The sequence below is a fragment of the Mesoplodon bidens genome, assembly GCF_964165515.1.
Source record: "Mesoplodon bidens genome assembly, chromosome: 17".
Classification (NCBI taxonomy): Eukaryota; Metazoa; Chordata; class Mammalia; order Artiodactyla; family Ziphiidae; genus Mesoplodon; species Mesoplodon bidens.
The window spans coordinates 68,035,038-68,054,755 of NC_138174.1; the positions used below are offsets into that span (position 1 = coordinate 68,035,038).

Below are 19,718 nucleotides of genomic sequence, written 5' to 3' on the forward strand. Positions count from 1 at the left end.
GTAATTCTTGCAGTTGGAAAAAATAGAAATATAAAGTGAAGTCTTTGTTCAAGCGAAGCAGAACAGCCTGAAAAGGAAATATACTAAGAGCATTCTGTTCCCCAAAGAGGACTTCAAAAGCAACGGAACGCAGAGGTGAAAGGAAGTGCCATCGAAGAAGGACTTTGTTTTGCTTTAAAATGTGCACTGCAGCCCCCAGCACCAGTTGACTCATTACTGTACCTCTAGAACAAAGATGAACGTGAAAACGACCGACATGGTTGCCAAAGGAACAGTCACTGGGTCCTCGACATCCCACTGTAAGAGAAACAGCACACAGCTCTGTGCCTGCATTCCATCAACACAGAAAGACTTTCCCCTCTTCCACCCATCTGAACATGATTGTGAATTTAAATTTTTTATAAATGTAGACTGTGAGTGGACATGGCTGCTTGCAATATTCTTGGACCCACCAATGAATAAAAAATTCATTCCCAGAGTGTTAGGGTGAAATAAAGTACCTTGACGGACAGCAACACCGACTGGGCCAGGACGAGTAATGCAATTGTCCTCTTAAAAAATGGATGCTGGGTTATGTCATACATCTTAGCTCTAAAACCATCATTATCTGAAAAGAAAGGTTTAGGCAAGGGCATTTTAGACATCGGTCACATTTACGTTCTTGCCTTTCATTTTCTTTAATGCTCGTCTTAAAACCCATTACATTTTTTTTTCTCCTACAGTTCAATCTACTGTGAAGTGTCTTGCAGGAATGGCTGGGTCAATATTTAAAACGACGGTGCATGACACTGTCTGCATTGGAAGGAGACTCGCATCATTCAATTTCTGTCAGTTTAATACATTTCACTCATATGTTTAAAAGGCAAGCACAAATATATTTATTCAACAATTCATTTTTTCATTAAGGCTTATCCTGAGAGCACTGAAGCATGGCCTTTGGGTGGTTGATTTTAATAGCCTATGGAGAGATCTGTAGTTTGGAGCCTGTTTTTATATTAACTTCTGCACAATCGCCTAGTGGCCTCATGATGATTATTTTAATTGAAATCTTAGACTCCTGGGGAATCATGAACACTAGTGCCCAACATGAATAAAATCAGAGCATCTTTGATACCCGGGCGAGGTGGCAGATGAAGAGGCTGTGCTATCTTCAGGCGGCTCTTCAAATCTTCCCATCTTCTCTGATCTACAGTCAGCAGAGCCGTCCCCTTAATAAACAAAGGAAAACAGAGAAAGACCTTTTGTCATGTGCTCCACACCAAGGACATCGCAAATGGGCTGCTGACACAAACAAGACTAATGTGGGTTTAAAACAAAGATATTCTTCCTATACCATGGTGGTTCGATAAACAGGGTCAGAATTCTCAAACGTGGTCTTCAGAGAAGTTCCAGAAAAGAGGGCCGGGGGTTCAGAGAAGATTCAGCAGCCTTCAGTTGGCATCTTTGAACATGTATATAATATTCAGGTTTGGGAAAATCTAAGGAAGGTTTTCTGTATGATTAGATTTTCTAAAAGAGATACTCTAACAGTGGTTAGTTTCCTTTCATAGAAAAAGCTGCAGCAAAATGATAGCTTATCAATGCTGCTGCTTCTGGTTAAGGCTATTGTGTCTTTTTAGAAATCATTCTGTTACATGCAATCGTGAAACTATTTTTAAGTGGTATGAGGTCAGAGAATTGCATATTTAAGAAATTTGTGCTGTGACAATCAGTTAAATGAGATCAGATATTCTTTGTTATGCAATAGAGCACATCATTAAAATGCACTTGAATATATTACATTACATTTCATTACATTATATTACAAAGGCAGAGATATAATTTAAGAAACTGGGAAAAAAGACACCTCCCCTCTCCCATCCTGCCTTTCCTGACACAGAGCTAACTATCTTTCAGGGGTACATCCTCCTATGTTTTCAGACTTTTGCTGCTTATGTATATATAAATATATAAGAATGTGTTTGTTTTTAATTTTATAAATTTCTGTAATGGTATCCAACATGTGGGAATTTACGCAGCTTGTTTATTACTATTTTTTTTTTGGCCGTGCCCCGCGGCTTGCAGTATTTTAGTTCCTCGACCGGGGATTGAACCGAGACCCCTGCAGTGGAAGCACAGATTCCTAACCACTGGACCGCCAGGGAAGTCCCCAGTTTGTTTTTATCTTCATTGAAAATTACATTTTCCATACAACTAGATACTAGATCTGATTTAGTTTAGTTTAGTTTAGTTTAACTGATCACACAGTATCCCACTGTACAGATATGTCAGAAGTTATCATTTTAGGTTTGTGGACTATAAACGATGCTGCAATAAACCCACAGGTACCGTCTTATGGTAAACATCTTGCTCTGTGGTAAATCTCTAGGAAAGGAACTGCTGGGGTCTAGGAGTTTACACATTTCCACACTTACCAGAGATTTCCAAGGTGCTATCCAAAGAGCAATAACCAAGAAAATTGGTTTCATTCTACAAGTGTTCCTATTTCCTTATATTCTTGCCAATACTTGACTTTATCAGACATTTTAATTTGGTCATTTGATGGGTGTGAAATGTATCTGATTTAGTTTTAATATTAATGAGACGAAACATTTTCAATGTGTATACAGGGTGATTCCTGTGTGTTCCTTTGTGAATTGCCTGTTCATATTCTTTGCTCATTTTTGTATTTGGATATTTACTTTTTGATGTTCTGTAGAAATTCTTAATATATTTTGGATACTAATATTTTGTCAGTTATGTGAGTTGTAAGTATTTTCTCTTAGTCTTAGCTTGCTTTTTTAAAAATTTTGCTTAGTGTGTCTATTATCATCCAGAAACTTTTCCTTTTAATGTAATCTGACTTATAAATTGTTTTCTTTATGGATTTCACTTTGTGGTTAATGTCAAGAACTCTACAACTACTCCAGGGTCAAAAACACATTCTCTATGGTTTAAAAATGGTTTAAAATTTGCTTTTCATAACTGGTTCTTTCATTCATCTGGAATTTACTCTCGAGTATGCTGTAAGGTAGAAATGTCAGTTTAACTTCTGAGATCTAGACAATCAATTAATTATCCCAGCACCACTGTGGATGGTCTCATCCTCTCCACTGACTTGTTGTGCTACTTCTGCTTCATATACACATGGGTCCCTCCTAGGGCTTTCTGTTCTATTCTGTGAGCCTAACTTTCTATCCCTGTAACAATGATGGCACTATTATACTTACCATAGCTTGTTTTTCCACATTTTTGTTCATGCTTACCCCTGTAAGAGTCTTATCAATCTAATTTATTTCAACAAACCAGTTTTTCTCACTCTTGAGCTTTTCTATAAGTTACTTTGTTTTCTATATCACTAATTTTCTGTTCTTTTATCTTTGTTATTTTCTTCCTCCCATTTTCTTCTATTTCACTTTGTTGCTCTGATTATAATTTATTGATTTGTGTATTTGGCATGTTAATCACCACTATTTGCTTCTTCTCTAACATATACACTTAAAAGCTACAAATTTCCATCTAATTACTGATTTATCTATACCTTTTGAGTTTTTTTTTTCTTTCTTTCTGTGGTACACGGGCCTCTCACTGTTGTGGCCTCTCCTGTTGCGGGACACAGGCTCTGGACGCGCAGGCTCAGTGGCCATGGCTCACGGGCCCAGCCGCTCCACGGCATGTGGGATCTTCCCGGACCGGGGCATGAACCCGTGTCCCCTGCATCGGCAGGCAGACTCTCAACCACTGCACCACCAGGGAAGCCCTACCTTGTGAGTTTTAATGTGATTTTTATAAATGATTTATCGAAATGCTTTGTGATTTTCTATTCTGATTTCTTCTATAACTCAAAAATTATTTAGAATGCTGTCTTAATATTTCCAAATTATGGGGAAAATATATATATATATATTGCTTTGTACATTTTGAGATTCAGGAATTCTATATTCTTGTGGTCATTAGTTTCTTTTGTCATTATTTAATTACACTGTTTATTCCTAATAATGAATTTTGTTTTAAATTAATTTTTTCTATATTAATAATGCTAAACCACTTTTTCTCACTAACTGCAAACAAATACTTTTCTCTGAACATAGAGACATGAGTATCATTCCTTTACTAAACAAATCTAGATATTTTAGAAGGTTGAACTCTGAAAGGATCCAAAAGAATAATAAGCATGGTGGTATCATCTGACCATTAATATATGAAAACCTCTGAAAGTTTATTATTGTGAAATTAAGTTTATTAATCAAGCATATTATCTTATAGTAGGGAAATTAAAAAATATGTATTACTGGCATAGACTTTGAACTTTTTAAACAGGCTTCCATTTTCTAGGGAAGACATAATTTTGCATAATTCTGAATTGTGAAAACATTGCCTCCAAAGCTTACCTATTGTCCATATCTTTAGATCTCTCTATTGCCTGTATATTTGGAAATCTATTTATATACCTTGGGAATGACCATTAGAATGTGAGCTCCATGAGGGTAGAAATCTTCATATGTTTAGTTTTTAGTTTATGTATTTAGTTCCTTATGTCCTCAGGGTCAAGAGCGTCTGGCACCTAGTAAGCGCTCAAAGAAGTATGTTGAATGAGTGAATAAAAAAATGAATAAATGTGTTATATAGGAAGTAGCTCATGCACGACCACCTAAAAAACTTGCCGAAAAAAATCTTTCCTAAAAGGTTCACATAATTTAGAAATTTATATCTCCAGTGAACTGGTCATGTTTTTAATGTCTGTTACACAATTTCTTCCACTCTTCCGCTTTCCCTAAGCACCCTTTTGAGCTAACATCCACACTCCCCTTTCTCAGGCCAAGAGGCCTCTTTCCTCCTTCCGAACAGGACCACCAGTATTGTAAGCTGACCTCCTGTTATTCTTATTTCAGCCATTCCTCTAAGTTCGAGAGCTGCAATTAATTATGCACCTGCCTTCCGTTATGGGACGTTTTATGTTGTTTCATTTATGCTGCTGAATTGTGAGCTACCTTAGGACTGAGCTCGTCTGAAATCAGATCTGCTCAGAGGGCCTGGGAAGGTGTTCTGAGCAAGCAGTACCTAGACTCTGCTAACTGACTGATTAGCTTCAGCCCGCGATCTGCAATTCCCAGTGTCTGCTCCATGGCATGGCTCAAAGGTATCTAAAAAGACCCATCTTCCTCTTTCCGCGTGGTATTAAATTGAACACACTGTTGGGCTTAAAGGAACTCGTTTATGAATGTGTTAAAGTAAAGCAGGGGGCTGGGCAATATGATCTCTATTTTTCTTTCTTTCTCTAAATTCCATGTTTCTGTGAGTTGGAGTAGTGTTGCGGCCCAAAGAGGGGGATTTTCAACTCGAACCCTTTGAAAGGCAGAACCAAGTGACATACTCATTAGGCACACATCAAAGGTGGCAGTTGGCTGAGTAACTGGTACCACACACCTGGAACCTGGGGGGATGTGAATGAGACAGTCCCGTGTGCAGCTACACAAACCAAAGGGCCCGGCTATGAATGGCGTGCAGCAGCAAGGTGCAATGCAGGCAAATCTAGCTTTAGTTCAATGCAGCGCATCGGGCGACATTTTTATACCCTTGAATGGCAGTAATGGGCACCACTTCTGAATCCTGGCCCCAGTTTCCACTCCTTATAAGCCCCACACCATGATTTTACCTCTGTAGTCTGCTTTTCCTTCAACTGTGCATTTCAGGGTTGTGAGAATAGAGATGAGCGTGTAAAACCTCAGTGCATGATTCCAGAGGAAGGCTGACCCTCACCCAACAGAGGGCATCTCAGCCACGTCCAGAAGACCGACATCGAAAGTTTCTCCCGAGCTCTCTTTTTGACAGGAAACTACACTTGCTGTTTTCTATTTGTGAGCTCTTACACTGATCATTAGAGCTGTTATGAACTCGGCATGCTTCCCAAATTCATAAAGTATGCAAAGTTTTTATGCGAAATTAGAAAAATCTTTTTATCCTATGAATTAGGATTTTACAATTTCTACCTTAACCCTCACCTCCATCCCATCAAAATTCTGAGTTCACCTACTGAGTTACACAGAAGCATCCAATTTACACTTAGTGAAAAGCATATTACCTGCAATCAGTGCATCGGTTTCAGCTACTGTATTTTATTTATTTATTTATTTATTTTGCGGTACACGGGCCTCTCACTGTTGTGGCCTCTCCTGTTGTGGAGCACAGGCTCCGGACGCGCAGGCTCAGTGGCCATGGCTCACGGGCCCAGGCGCTCCGCGGCATGTGGGATCCTCCCGGACTGGGGCATGAACCCGTGTCCCCTGCATCGGCAGGCGGACTCTCAACCACTGCGCCACCAGGGAAGCCCAGCTACTGTATTTTAATAACTTGCCGCACATTCTTTCAATTTGAACAATAGGAGATGCGCTTTTTGGTCCTCCGCAAATTAATGACACCATTACCCAAAGAGGAAATTTAGCAAGAGAACTGTGCTCTGAAATAATGTGCCTGAAAGGCAGCAATGAGGTAGCTTGTAAAATAGTTACAGAGATTATTTACACCCGTCACTTTACAGTTTAATGCGACTTCACGCCGTGTGTGGAAAAGGGAACTCAAAATGAGCAGCTAGGAAAGAATAAACGCTGTGGAATTCAAACCAAGAATTCTTACCTTGTTTTCATTGAAATTAGCAATAACTACTCCAACAAAAAGGGTCAGTCCAATCATGCAACCCAGGAATACAAAAACATGAATATAGATTCCATGCATCTGTATAAATGAAAAATACGGTTATTCATCAAAGCCAACGAAAGCAGCTGTGGTAACATTCAAAGGATTCCAGTGCATGCTTACCGGACCCACGCGATGAATAATAACATCCCTCACTTCCACCCAGCCTTTCAAGGAGAGAACTTCAAACAATGCCAGCATAGCATTGCCCACATTGTCGAAATTAAAGTTCCGAGGATTCGCCCTGCAAGTCAGAAAGAGGAATGTTCCGTGGAATTCCAGTGAGAAGCACCCTAAGGCAATATCTATAACTCTTTCCAATCTTGGGTGCAAAGTATAGGTGGCACTTGTTTGCTAACTCATACGAATGCATCAGTGTGTTAGAATTTATTAATTATGCAGTTAATTATTAGGCAATGATGGGGTGTTCTCAGTCGAAAACAATAAAATGCTATGTCCCTCGACTTGTAGCTCCAGAGGTTCTGCAATGTTTCTGTCTGGTCTTGATTAGTATACCGAGGACTTTCTGGTTAGAACTTGTGCAGGAGATTCTTACAAAAGGGGCCTTGGAGTTTGGATGTGAATTTTGAAATGGTTTTACATTAGAAAACCTTCCTAAAGGCATGAATTACAAATCCTGGTGTTAGTACAGAAAGTGTAAAATGAGTAGAATTTGGCCACTTTATTTAATTCTGTGTCATCACGTGAGCAGCATGCTGTGACCTAGTGATGCTTTAGAGGCTCCTGAGGTGACACATACCCTATGTGTCTCCAGATCACCCCCTCCCAGGTGGGTGTTTTTCTCTCATTAACTCCAAATGTTCTCAGCAGATACTTCTTGTAGACCCCAGTGTATAGTGTGCTGTCTACCGCACAGTTAACTCCTGAGTTCTAAAACATTTTGGACCCTCTATTTTTAGGGGGTCAGGGGATGTCTCATTTCTTATTTTTCTGACATGTGTATACTTTTTTCTTTCCACTAATATCTTTCTACTACACTGCATCTCCCCTAGTCATTACAGGTCTTAGCTAACATATTTGTTAACAGAAGAAGATTTCAGTGTTTTTTTTTTAATCCCCCTTTTCTGAGGCTATTTTAAATAATTAAAAGATTTAGACAACCACATGCTGGAAAATCATGACTATCACCACATTTCCTGAGTTTGATGACCTGAGCTCAGGATTATTGACTAGAGTAGGCCTACTGAAGCCTAGCTGAATTTTATATATATATATTTTTTACTGCATTATATTTTGATAATTTTTTTTTCTTGCTAGCACATTTATCAAAAGTTAACCTTCACAGGAGGCAACATTCTAGCGGGATTCCGGTTTAGTATTTTTCTACCACCTTTTATGGTTTTTAAAACTAGAGACTATCATGAGATATACTTTTATAAGTTTTCTTTTTTTAATACTAAATATGTGGGAATCTAATAAGAAAACATAAAACTGAGACTGACTTGTTTTTAAAGGTTTAAAGCTGATTGGTAGAAATGTTTTCTATATAGTAAAAAAGCCCCACTCAGAGATTAATATTTAGGGATTCTGATTTATATTTTTTTTAAGTATGAAAGACAAGCATATTCTCTTGGATTTTTCCAACAATCTTTCCTTTTGGGGGTTTCAATTAAATTTAATATATTTTACAGCAGACAGACTCTGTAAGGATTCTACAGATGCCACAATTTTCTTGAATAAGGATTATTTTTAAACCAAGTGAGTCAGCTCTCCGATCTGATGTTGAACTTTCTTACCCATCCATTTTCTTTATGTAAAAGTGCTTTTTTTAAGCTGAATTTGCAGCAACCCAAACTATTCTCATGTTCCACATCCTTTAGAAGTTAGAATATGTTAAAATACACTTTCAGGCTAAAGCAAGAAAAGTAAAATGGAGAATCATAGACTTAAATTGCTGGAAGAATATACCACATTAAAAGTCTCAGTTTTAATCATATTGCATATGTTTATGCTTTGTTCATGATACTAAAATTGGAAAGTTTGAAGCTTTACCAATAACTACAGAGGATTTCAACAAATCCCAAACACAATCCATTATTGTCATTTTTCCTGTTGTCCTCCCTTGATCTGGAAGGCTATTTAAATATTATCTTTTCTGGTTAATTTTTAAAAGATTACAATCTTGTCTATCCAATTCAGAAAAATGAAGAATCAGTTCTGACCTCACAATCTGAGTTTTCTACCTCCCAGTGACAAGTGCTCCAGGGGCCCCAGGTCATGATAAGGAGAGCTGCTTCTCCTCTGGGAAGATGGGGGTGCCATGGAGGAGAGGAATCTAGCCTCTGCCCTGGGATGTGGAAATGCAGGGGATGACATGGTCCAAAATGGTACCCTGTATCTTACACAGCCCTGCCATCTAAAGAAATCAGAAACTAGTACTTTCTGGAATGCAGACTGCTTTTTGCCTCACGCTTTGGTCATAGCAATTTGAGTTTCCACAGCCTGCAACAATCTTACCTCTGCCTCGCCCCTCACTCTCACCTGCCCGTGGCTCCTTCCGCTTTCACCTGCCTAATTCCTATTCACCCTTCAAGAGTTAACTGTGTGTCTTCTCCATGGTCCAGTCATGGTTTGGATTAGGAGCCTCTCTCCTGCGAGTACCACTGAACCCTTTGCCTCTCCGTACCCTAGCATCAGAGGCTGATACATCACGGAGCAAAAGAAACTTAAAGGTAAGCCTCAGGGCCCCTCCCTGACACAGGTCCCTTCCAAGACTCAGGAAGGGGCCCAGGAGTGAGTTCACATAGTCATATGTTCCTGTTAAACTTCAAAAAGCGAAGTAGTTTTATATTCTTTTTCTTAGAGAGTGTACCCAAATTGTTTGAGCCTTAGACTCGACAAAAAAAATCTGATCTCTTTCTGCCTAGAATGTATCACAGTGTAATTTGAAATTACCTAGAGGTAAGCTTATGGTGAACTTCAAGTGAGTTTAGGGGCTTACTTATGTAGCATTAAAACTTCAGCATATTGTATGAAATTATTTTAAATTTTATTTTCTGTTCTCCATTGGACTTCTAGCTCTTAGGGGTCATAGAGGCCATAGCTTGTTCCTAGTGACAGCATAATTCCTGGCCAAGAGTGAACACTTAGTAAATATGTTTATTGTAAAACTGAATGCTTTGTTGATTTCTCTCCCATGCATTTCCTTTTCCTAAGTCCCAGACCTCTGCTTAAGACAAAACACACAATATTTATAATATATGATATGTTTAATCCTTTTTACCAAGGTAATTTTTATCTCATCAAGTCTGAGTGATTTGGAAGAAAATGAATGTATTCATCTGAAGAGAGAATGCAGAAGCCAGACTGTCTCCTGAATTAGCTAGTGCATACTTATGTCCTAATTATAATTATCATAGCATTCCTCTAGGCTAATTCCCAGATATAAGTTATTTTCTTAATCATAAATTAGCCAATATAAAATTACAACATTTTCAGCTGCTAACTCTTGACGAGATTATTGGAGAAACAAAATGTGAAAATTATCATGGTTACAGTTGACATTTATTTGATGAAAGATTTATATTTCGCTAAAACTAACCCAAGTCACAATATTCTGAACAAATGGGAAAAGCTATTGTGCTAACGTTCAAGGGATGTCCCTCTGTTTGCTTATGCTTTTAAAATGTCATTGAACTTGAAGTCCTTAATAATAGCTTACATGAAACATTACATTTCAGTTAGCTGATTTGAAAATCTTAGCTGGTTTTATGGAACAGGTTGAAAGCCGTACGGTCCAACCGGAAACAGCTCACCCTCCTCCTAACACTACCTTCCAGTGCACCCTACTCGCTTCCTGACACCTTGGGGAGAGCCCAGAGCTTTTCGGTATATAGTCAGCCTCATTCTAAAATGCCCACTCCATTCAAACCTGTACCAGGATCCCACCCTCAGCAGCTCAAGCCTGACCCGTGGTCTGAGGAGGGAAAAAGAGTGTCAGCCACTCTGGTCCACTCCTCCTCTTGGTGACTGCCTGGGTCTTACAAGATGGGGTGGGATGCAGCTGAGGTTACAGACATCACATCTTGCGTGTCTGACTCTGCTGGACTGTGGCCGTTGGCCTCTCCTCACAGCAGCCGTTTTTCCTTCTCGGAGCTCATTTTGGTGTTCCCAAGAAACACTCCATGTTTGAACAGTGTTTCTAGCTTCTGTGAGCTTGGCACTTGAGCATCTGTCGCACATACAGACGCTGGACGCACTCTGTTCTGGACACCCGGTAAGATGCCTGCATCACCCTTCCTGGCCTCGTGCCTCCCTCGTCCTCCTCCCCACCTTGAGACGAGCCCTTTTCAGGGTGTGCTTTTCAAACACAAACCAACTAACCCAGAGTCCACCCCCCCACACCGCCACCAATCACCTCCTCTATCAGGCTGTCCCACTCTGGGCCACCATCCACCTGCCCGAATCACCCCAGTGCCAGGTACCAGACCACAGTGGATGGCCTCTATGCTCTAGAGCCCATTAAAATTATTCAAACTAGCCATCCCTAAGCCTGCTTGCCCCGCCTCAGCCATTCCTTCCCAGGGAAACCACAGTAAAGGCTCTCAGCACCAGCTCTCCCCGCCTCTCTGCCTGCTGACCGGCCCTGGTGCTTCCCCAGGTGGTCCCCTGTGGAGTGGCATGCCCCCTCCTCTTGGGAACGATGCGTAACAAACTGTCTTTTCAGTGGTAGTGCTCTCGCAACTGTCGGCTTTACTGTACCTCACATTTTCTCTGACTACACTCCCCAGCATGAGGATGCCCCAGTGTGCGCTTCCTGCTGTGAGTGTAGCCTCTGGGTGATTCTCAGCTCCGACTCCTGGAAATGTTCCCACAGCTTCTTCCCATAGGGGCACCCTGTCCGCAGCACACAGCCCTTTGCAGCAGGGTTCCAACAAGAAGGCTCAGGTCAGGTGGCCCTTGGCAGGGATGACGTGGCCCTCCAGAAGCAGCAGATCACCCCGTCTTCCCAGATGGTGACGAGCGGCTTGCCCACAAGAGCCTCTCTTCTTGCCTTGTCAAACTCTGATATCAACTGGTCCTTCCAGGGGTCCTCATAGGAATAGAAGCGCCGTCCACCTTTCCCCACAGGGAAGGTGGTGTGATGCCATAGCACTCTCTGCTCTTGACTTCATTCACTACCATGATGTTATCTTTGAGTGCAGTGTTTTCTTTTACAGGAGCTGGGTGATGGATGATGTTTTAGTAAGTTCTGATGGGGTTGGTTTAGTTGGCCTCTTTAGAATGTCAAGATACTTGAATCTCCCCTTGACATTAACTTTGAGACTTTAGACAAAATTCCAAAAAAATTTGGAAAAAGAAATTGATGTCCCGATATAAGTAAATTATTTACAGTATAATAATGAGTTTTAATCTCACAACAAAATAAACATTTTATGCTTCTTTAATTTTTTATTGTAATGTAAATTAGACTGCTTTTCTAGCTAACACTGGGATAAAGATATCCCATGTGTTATATACTTCTCTACCCATGCTCAAGCCTCACATCCAAAATTAATCTTTTTTCCATAGTTCTTTGGTATTAAAAGAAAACCAATATAAATTGTTTTGAATTGTTTATGAAAGTGAATTTCATATTAGAGAAATGCCAAAGCAGGTAACAACGAGTCCTAAGGGTACAACTGGGTGAAATGCTATTCCTTTTAAAGAGTTTTGACATTTAGTAGAGAACATCAATTGTGACAAAAGCAGAGCAGTTTCTGTGGTTCACTCATTATTCTAAGAGGTAAAAATGAAATAAAAAGAAAACAGATAACGATTTAAAAGGACAAACGAAGTTGATGGAACACTCTGTGCATCAGTGAAGCAGACTGAGAGATTTCATTCATAGTCATTAGGGAAATGGTTGAGAAAGAAGGTACCAGATGCTTCTGGCTTTGATGTAAATGCTTTGAAAACTTATTTAAAAAAATTTTTTTAAAGAGGCAGTTAGATAAAATCAATTGTGTTACTGATTATTGCCTTCCAGGGTTTCAATAACAAAATCGTTCAATGTAAATGGGTTTTAAAATTGAAATAGTTTTATGATTTAGGCTTCTCTACAACTGTTATGAGGACATCAGATCTTCCTTAAAGATATAAAGTCAGTATGAGTTTAGTTTTAATTTGATTAAAATTGTTAAAATTTTTAAAAATTGGTTTAAAAGTTGAATTAAGATTTGATTAAAAATTGATAGAAAATCTTTTCTTTTAAGCCTCACTAATTTTTATTCTAAAAAATGTTTATTTATTTTTATTGAAGTATAGTTGATTTACAATGTTGTGTTAGTTTCAGGTATACAGCAAAGTGCTTCAGCTATAATATATATATATATATATATACACACACACACATATACATGCTTCAGCTATATATACATATATATATACACACATATACATACATATGTATATGTATATATATATAAATTCTTATATATTTATTTATATTTATATATACATAAATTATATATATATAAATTATATATATATATAAATTCTTTTTCAGATTCTTTTCCATTATGGTTTATTACAGGATATTGAATGTAGTTCCCTGTGCTATACAGTAGGATTTTATTTTTTATCTATTTTATATGTAGTAGTTTGTATCTGCTAATCCCATACTCCTAATTTATCCCCCCCATCCTCTTTCCCCTTTGGTAACCATAAGTTTGTCTTCTATATCTGTGAGCCTTTTTCTGTTTTTTAAATAAGTTCATTTGTATCAATTTTTTTTTAGATTCCACATATAAGCAATATATGATATTTGTCTTTGACTTACTTCAATTAGTATGATAATCCCTAGGTCCATTCATGTTGCTGCAAATGGCATTATTTCACTTTTTTTTATAAGCCTCACTAATTTTTAAAGCTATGTGAGTCCAGATACATACTTTAAAGTATTAGAAAAATACTGCAGTGATATTTCATTAGTTTCATGAAGCAACCTGGGGACTCAGTGTACTGCTTCCTCTCTTATTTATCATTTCTTTTATTTTTGCATCCTATTGTAATTCAGTGCTTTGCCTTGCATTACTTAAAATTATTTTAAGTAATTCTAGCAGAACTACTTTTAGTTTCATGCCATATTATACTGCTTTAAAACCTTATACTATATATACTTATAGAGAACATGGATGGACCATGAAGGCCCATTATGCTAAGTGAATAAGTCAGACAGAGAAAGATGAATACTGTATAATCTCACTTGTGTGTGTAACCTAAAAAAACAAAACAAAAACAAAAGCAAACCCCCCCCCCAACTAAACTCAATAGAAAAAGAGATCAGATTTGTGTTTACCAGAGGTGGGGGGAGGAGAGGAGGTGGAGAAAGATGGTCAAAGGTACAAACCTCCAGTTATAAGACAAATAAATACTAGGGATGTAATGTACAACATAGGGACTGTAGTTAACACTGCTGTGTGATACACAGGAAAGCTGTTAAGAGAATAGTAAGAGTTCTCATCATGAGGAGAATTTTCTTTTCTTTCAACTGGATCTATATGAGGTGATGGATGATAACTAAACCTATTGTGATAATCATTTTACAATATATGTAAATTGAACCATCATGCTGTTTGCCTTAAACTTATACAGTGATGTATGGCAATTATTTCTCAATGAAACTGGGGAAAAACCCCTTATACTGACAAATATAGCATTTTTCAGGATATTTTTCTGATATGCTTACCAAACGCGGGGCACCCAAAATCCAGGTTTTTTCTCTCCAGGTCTTAATTTTAAATTTAAGTTCTTGGACACACTTACATTAATTCTGAATATTCCATTACAATCTTCCTAAAACAGGGAAAAAAATAAATAAATAAAAGGAGGAGGAAAAGAACCTGGTCAGAAAATGAAGTCAGAAAAGATAAAAGATAAGAAACATTTTTTATGTAGAATGACAGAGGTCTCTTATATAACAGCAGGGATGTGCATAGCTACTCAGCAAATAGTAACAAAGACTTCAGAGATAAGCAGGTGAAAGTTGATGCTGAAAATGTTAGTAAGTGGGCAAAGGATATGAACTGACATTCCTCCAAGTGAGAGATACAAATAGCCAATGAGCACATGAAAAGGTGCTCAGCATCATTAGTCATCAGGGAAATGCAAATCAAAACCACAATGGGATAGCATTTCCCACTCACTAAGAAGGCTCTAATCAAGAAGTCAAATAGCAAACTGACGAGGATGTGCAGAAATCTTAATCCTCATACTAGAATCCTCATACACTGCTGGTGGGAATGGAAAATGGTGCAGCCACTTTGGAAAATAGTGTGGCACATCCTTAAATAATTAAAGAGTTACCACAGGACCCAGCAATTCTTCTCCTAGGTATCTACCCAACAGAAATGAAACATATATTCACATGGAAATTTGTACATGAATGTTTATATCATTATAAATAGCATTATTTACAATAGCTCAAAGGTGGAAACAATTCAAATGTCCATCAATCAACAAATACATAAACAAAATGTGGTCTATTCATACTGTGGAATATTATTCAGCCATAAAAATAATGAAGTACTGACACATGCTACAACATGGATGAACCTTGAAGATGTTATGCTAAGTGAAAAAGCCAGCCATCGAACACCACATATTATATGATTCCAACTGGAGACATGGCACCAGCAACTCAAGCTTCATGGCCTTTAAATGTGAGCTGTGTGATCCAAATGTTGGGGTATCTAGTTTCCCCTTTTCCTTGCGTGTGTCTCTTCTTTTCTAAAGGTAAACTGAAGTATCCCCTTCATCCACATGACACGCTTGGCTTTGGCCTCTTATGTTAGGACTAGAAAAGAATTCGTCCAAATACAAAGACACGGGCCACTGCTCACTATGCCAATTTGTTTTGCAATTATTCTGCTTGTTCCTGATGGTCTTTTGAAGGCTAAGTTTTCTTAGACTTTCCTTATGAGCTTCCCACACAGACCTCATCATTCTGTGGAAAAGAATAAATGCCTCATGGTATCTGTATGTCTTTCCGCCCACCATGTGCCCTCCGTCCCCTATACAAGTCGTTACTCTTTAGCTTGGGCTGGGTATGAGCAGATAGTGTCAAATCACAAGGCTCTTAGGCCATTATTACTCCCCTGAGTCCTCCCCTATTCCTACGAGGCTTCATCTTGACATGTTGTTATTATCTTTCTGGCCTCTACTGAGGGTGGACCTAAAATAACCCTTCTTTCCGTACATAAGCTTGTGGACTAAGGCATCAGCTCATTATTACTGCCTTCGTTTAGCTCATTTGGTACACCATGGCCTTTATACCATGTTCCTTGCATGTCTTGTCAGGTTTATCAAAATTCCTGGAACCTCTGGGAAGGGGAGTTAAAGGAAGCAGCGACCCGGGCGATACCTTGTGAAATGGCGTAAGGTCTGCCCATCCTACGTTTGTCTCTTGCTTCTGCTCTGCGATACCTTGTGAAATGGCGTAAGGTCTGCCCGTCCTACGTTTTGTCTTTCTTCTGCTCTGCGATACCTTGTGAAATGGCGTAAGGTCTGCCCGTCCTACGTTTGTCTCTTTCTTCTGCTCTGCGATACCTTGTGAAATGGCGTAAGGTCTGCCCGTCCTACGTTTGTCTCTTTCTTCTGCTCTGCGATACCCTGTGAAATGGCGTAAGGTCTGCCCGTCCTACGTTTGTCTCTTTCTTCTGCTCTGCGATACCTTGTGAGATGGCCTAAGGTCTGCCTGTCCTACGTTTGTCTCTTTCTTCTGCTCTGCGATACCATGTGAAATGGCGTAAGGTCTGCCCGTCCTACGTTTGTCTCTTTCTTCTGCTCTGCAATACCTTGTGAAATGGCGTAAGGTCTGCCCGTCCTACGTTTGTCTCTTTCTTCTGCTCTGCGATACTTTGTGAAATGGCGTAAGGTCTGCCCGTCCTACGTTTGTCTCTTCTGCTCTGCCTTTCCCTGGAAAGTCTCATTATTAACATGACTGATCATGTATTTTGACTGGACAAAGATGTTACCTGTAGTTTCTAAAAATGCGAGAGCGACTAAGCTTTATAATTAGAAGCCTCAAAATGTAGAAATGTCATAGTAGTATAAAATTTATATTAGACAGCCGTATTTGCTGGAAATATGGGAATAAGTGTTGTAGTTCAGCTCTGGTAGCCCTTTTGGAAACAGGCATTTTAATGAGACTTAAGCATTATTTTACCTGGGTGGAAGAGGAAATACTCTTGCTAGTTTATACATCAGCAGAACTGGGTTCACTCCATTAACCTACTTGTAACATCGGGCAGGATTCTAAGAGAATGGGACGGTGGGCAATGCAGCAGAGATTGGCTAATTATTAACCAACCCCCGCCCCCTTTTCTACAAAATACACCACGAAACTACACATCATGGTCTCACTTCAGTCTGGTGAAGCCACGCTCTTTCCAGTGGAATGTGGGGTGAAGATAGATGCGTTGCTTCTAGGCTCTGCCTATGGTCCTCTGAGAGAGAGAGATGGTTTTCTGTTCCTAACTGCCAGCTAAACAGAGAAGACTTTGAAGACAGCAAAGGCTAGGGACACAGGACAGAGGAAGCATGAGCCACTGGGTGGTCATTTGGAGGAGAGCTGCCTGAATTATTCAACATGCAATAAATATATTCATTTCATTACGTTCAGCTACTGACATATTGGGGCTGTTCCAGAAGCCAGCCTCCTCTTCTAACACCGGCCAAAGAAAGAGAAAGAAAAGAGTAGAGGGACTCCCCTGGCGGTACAGTGGTTAGGACTTGGCACTTTCACTTCCGGGGCCTGGGTTCAATCCCTGGTTGGGGAACTAAGATCCCACAAGCCATGCAGTGCGGCCAAAAAAATAAAAAGTAGAATCGAAAGTATTCAAGCTTGGTTCAAGCTTGAATCTTAGTTGTCTTCATGGGGAAGATTCTGGGCCGCTAAGAGCTAATGCAAGGCCCTGACTTCCTAACAGAGGAATGTGGAGTGGATAAGTCATAAGAAGGGGTGTGGAAGTCAAACTGTGCCTTTCGTATTTTGGGGGAGCTGTTTGCTGATATGAGTCTCAGGTCACAGCAGAGACAGGATTAAGTTAAGGAAGACCTAAAGGGAAAGTTTTCACATGGAATCTTGGGTGACTATATGGAAGATGTCAACAGTGGCTTGACCTTGGAATAGGAGGGAAGAACAGGACTGTCTGAGATGTGTTTTAATCCTATAAACCTTTACCAGCTAGAAGAGACACACTGCCTGCTTTAAGCAAAGGGAGTCCATGGGAAGAGTATTCTTAGAGCTCTGTTCTCAAAGCAGCCTCAGCACGTGGCTACCCAGGGATGGTAAATGTTCTTGATTTTCATCCCAAAGACAGAAAGGATATCTTACCCTTCTAAGAATGTTGGGATCATTGCACTTGGCCAGTTTTCCAGCAAAGAGCTGAACTCCAAAGCTTGCAAAAACAAGCATTAATGTCAACAAAAGAATGGAGACCTGAAAGAAATGGGTGAGACAGCAAATCTCTTGGTAAAAAATTATAAACAGTAGGTTTGGTTTGAGCAGTGATTATGAACAGGACTTTTCAGATAACATCATATGAAATTCACAGTCTTTGGATGCTACCTTTTAACTTCCCTCCCACAGGTCATTCAATTAGCCTAGCTGGAATGTTAAAAGAAGGAAATTAAGAACAGGTTTTGAATTTTTAGAATAAAAACATATGACTTCCATGTAAGAAAGTGGGCTAAGGTGTTCTTGACATGACTTGGACTTTTCTGATTTTGAAATCAACACTTTATTTTATTTAATGGAACAAAAGAAAAATGTTGAAATAATTCTCTTTCCCAGATTTTCTCAAAATGGATTCATGTGTCTGTTAGCAGAGCCTACGTAAGGGGGATAGTGGCTTTGCTTTCTTGCGAGCATGAGGGCTCAGGGCGTATCAAAGCGCCACACACAGAGGGAGTGAGATCAGAGTCTTGAGAAGCAAATCTGGTAATTGGCTGGTACTCCCTCTGCTGGATGACTATTTTGGTCTCAGCAGAGAAAAGTGGCCAAAATACTGAACAAACGATTGATCTCTACTGGTTGAATAATCTAAACGTATCCCTTAAAGATACTAAAATTACACAGAAACATCCTCTGAACCAAAGCTCAAATAAATCATCTTCTAAATTCTATCAGGGCTCAAAGATGCATACACATTCATTGTCAGGTGCTATTCTGTTTTCCCTCAATTCCAGCTGTGGGAAAAGCCACAGTTTAATGGCTTCAGTGCAAAAAAAATATGGAATTTTATAAATTTATTTATTTTTGGCTGTGTTGGTCTTTGCTGCTGTGCACGGGCTTTCTCTAGTTGCGGCGAGCGGGGGCTACTCTTCGTTGTGGTGCGCAGGCTTCTCATTGCGGTGGCTTCTCTTGTTGCGGAGCATGGGCTTTAGGCACACGGGCTTCATTAGTTGTGGCATACGGGCTCAGTAGTTGTGGCTCACGGGCTCTAGAGCGCAGGCTCAGTAGTTGTGGCGTATGGGCTTAGTTGCTCCGTGGCATGTGGGATCTTCCCAGACCGGGGCACGAACCCGTGTCCCCTGCATTGGCAGGCGGACTCTCAACCACTGCGCCACCAGGGAAGCCCCAGCCCTGCTCTTAGAAGACCCTAAATCAATATTTGCCTGACTAAAAAGTATATTTTCTCCTCAATCATATTTCTAAATGTTCATTACTGTATATTGAGGTAGGGTATACCTGTATGTTACAGTTTTGAAGAGTTGTTTTATGTTAACACTCCGAAGATCAAAGCCACATGTTCTATATGAATTTGGGAACATAGAAAATGAGATTACAAGCCTAAATGGGTTAACTCCTAATATTGTTTGTGAATTCGATGGTGTTGAAACTTCTTCTTAATTTCCAGATGGGGCAACTAAAACCCAGAGTGTAAATTAGGGTCAAGAGTTAGGAATGGAAGTGTCAGAAAATTCTGTCTCTTTGGATTCTCCTTCCACTGTACTTTCCAGAAGGCTTCCCTTTAATTTACTAAAAATATTTGTTGAATATACCAATAAGCCAGAAGCATCCATGGGTGAAGTTTTTGAAT

At 39.5% G+C, this 19,718-nt stretch overlaps 1 protein-coding gene across 1 annotated transcript in view; it reads right to left on the reverse strand.

Moving 5' to 3' along the window:
• The window catches only part of NALCN (sodium leak channel, non-selective), a 261,820-nt gene that overhangs the window by 22,408 nt on the left and 219,694 nt on the right, over window positions 1–19,718 (reverse strand). The window contains exons 27-33 of the mRNA XM_081214587.1: window positions 18,011–18,115; window positions 14,363–14,469; window positions 6,796–6,916; window positions 6,613–6,711; window positions 1,115–1,208; window positions 501–607; window positions 223–297 (exon numbers count right to left, since the gene is read on the reverse strand). Coding sequence (XP_081070713.1) covers window positions 223–297; window positions 501–607; window positions 1,115–1,208; window positions 6,613–6,711; window positions 6,796–6,916; window positions 14,363–14,469; window positions 18,011–18,115 — 708 coding nt within the window. The remainder of the gene's footprint in view (window positions 1–222; window positions 298–500; window positions 608–1,114; window positions 1,209–6,612; window positions 6,712–6,795; window positions 6,917–14,362; window positions 14,470–18,010; window positions 18,116–19,718) is intronic.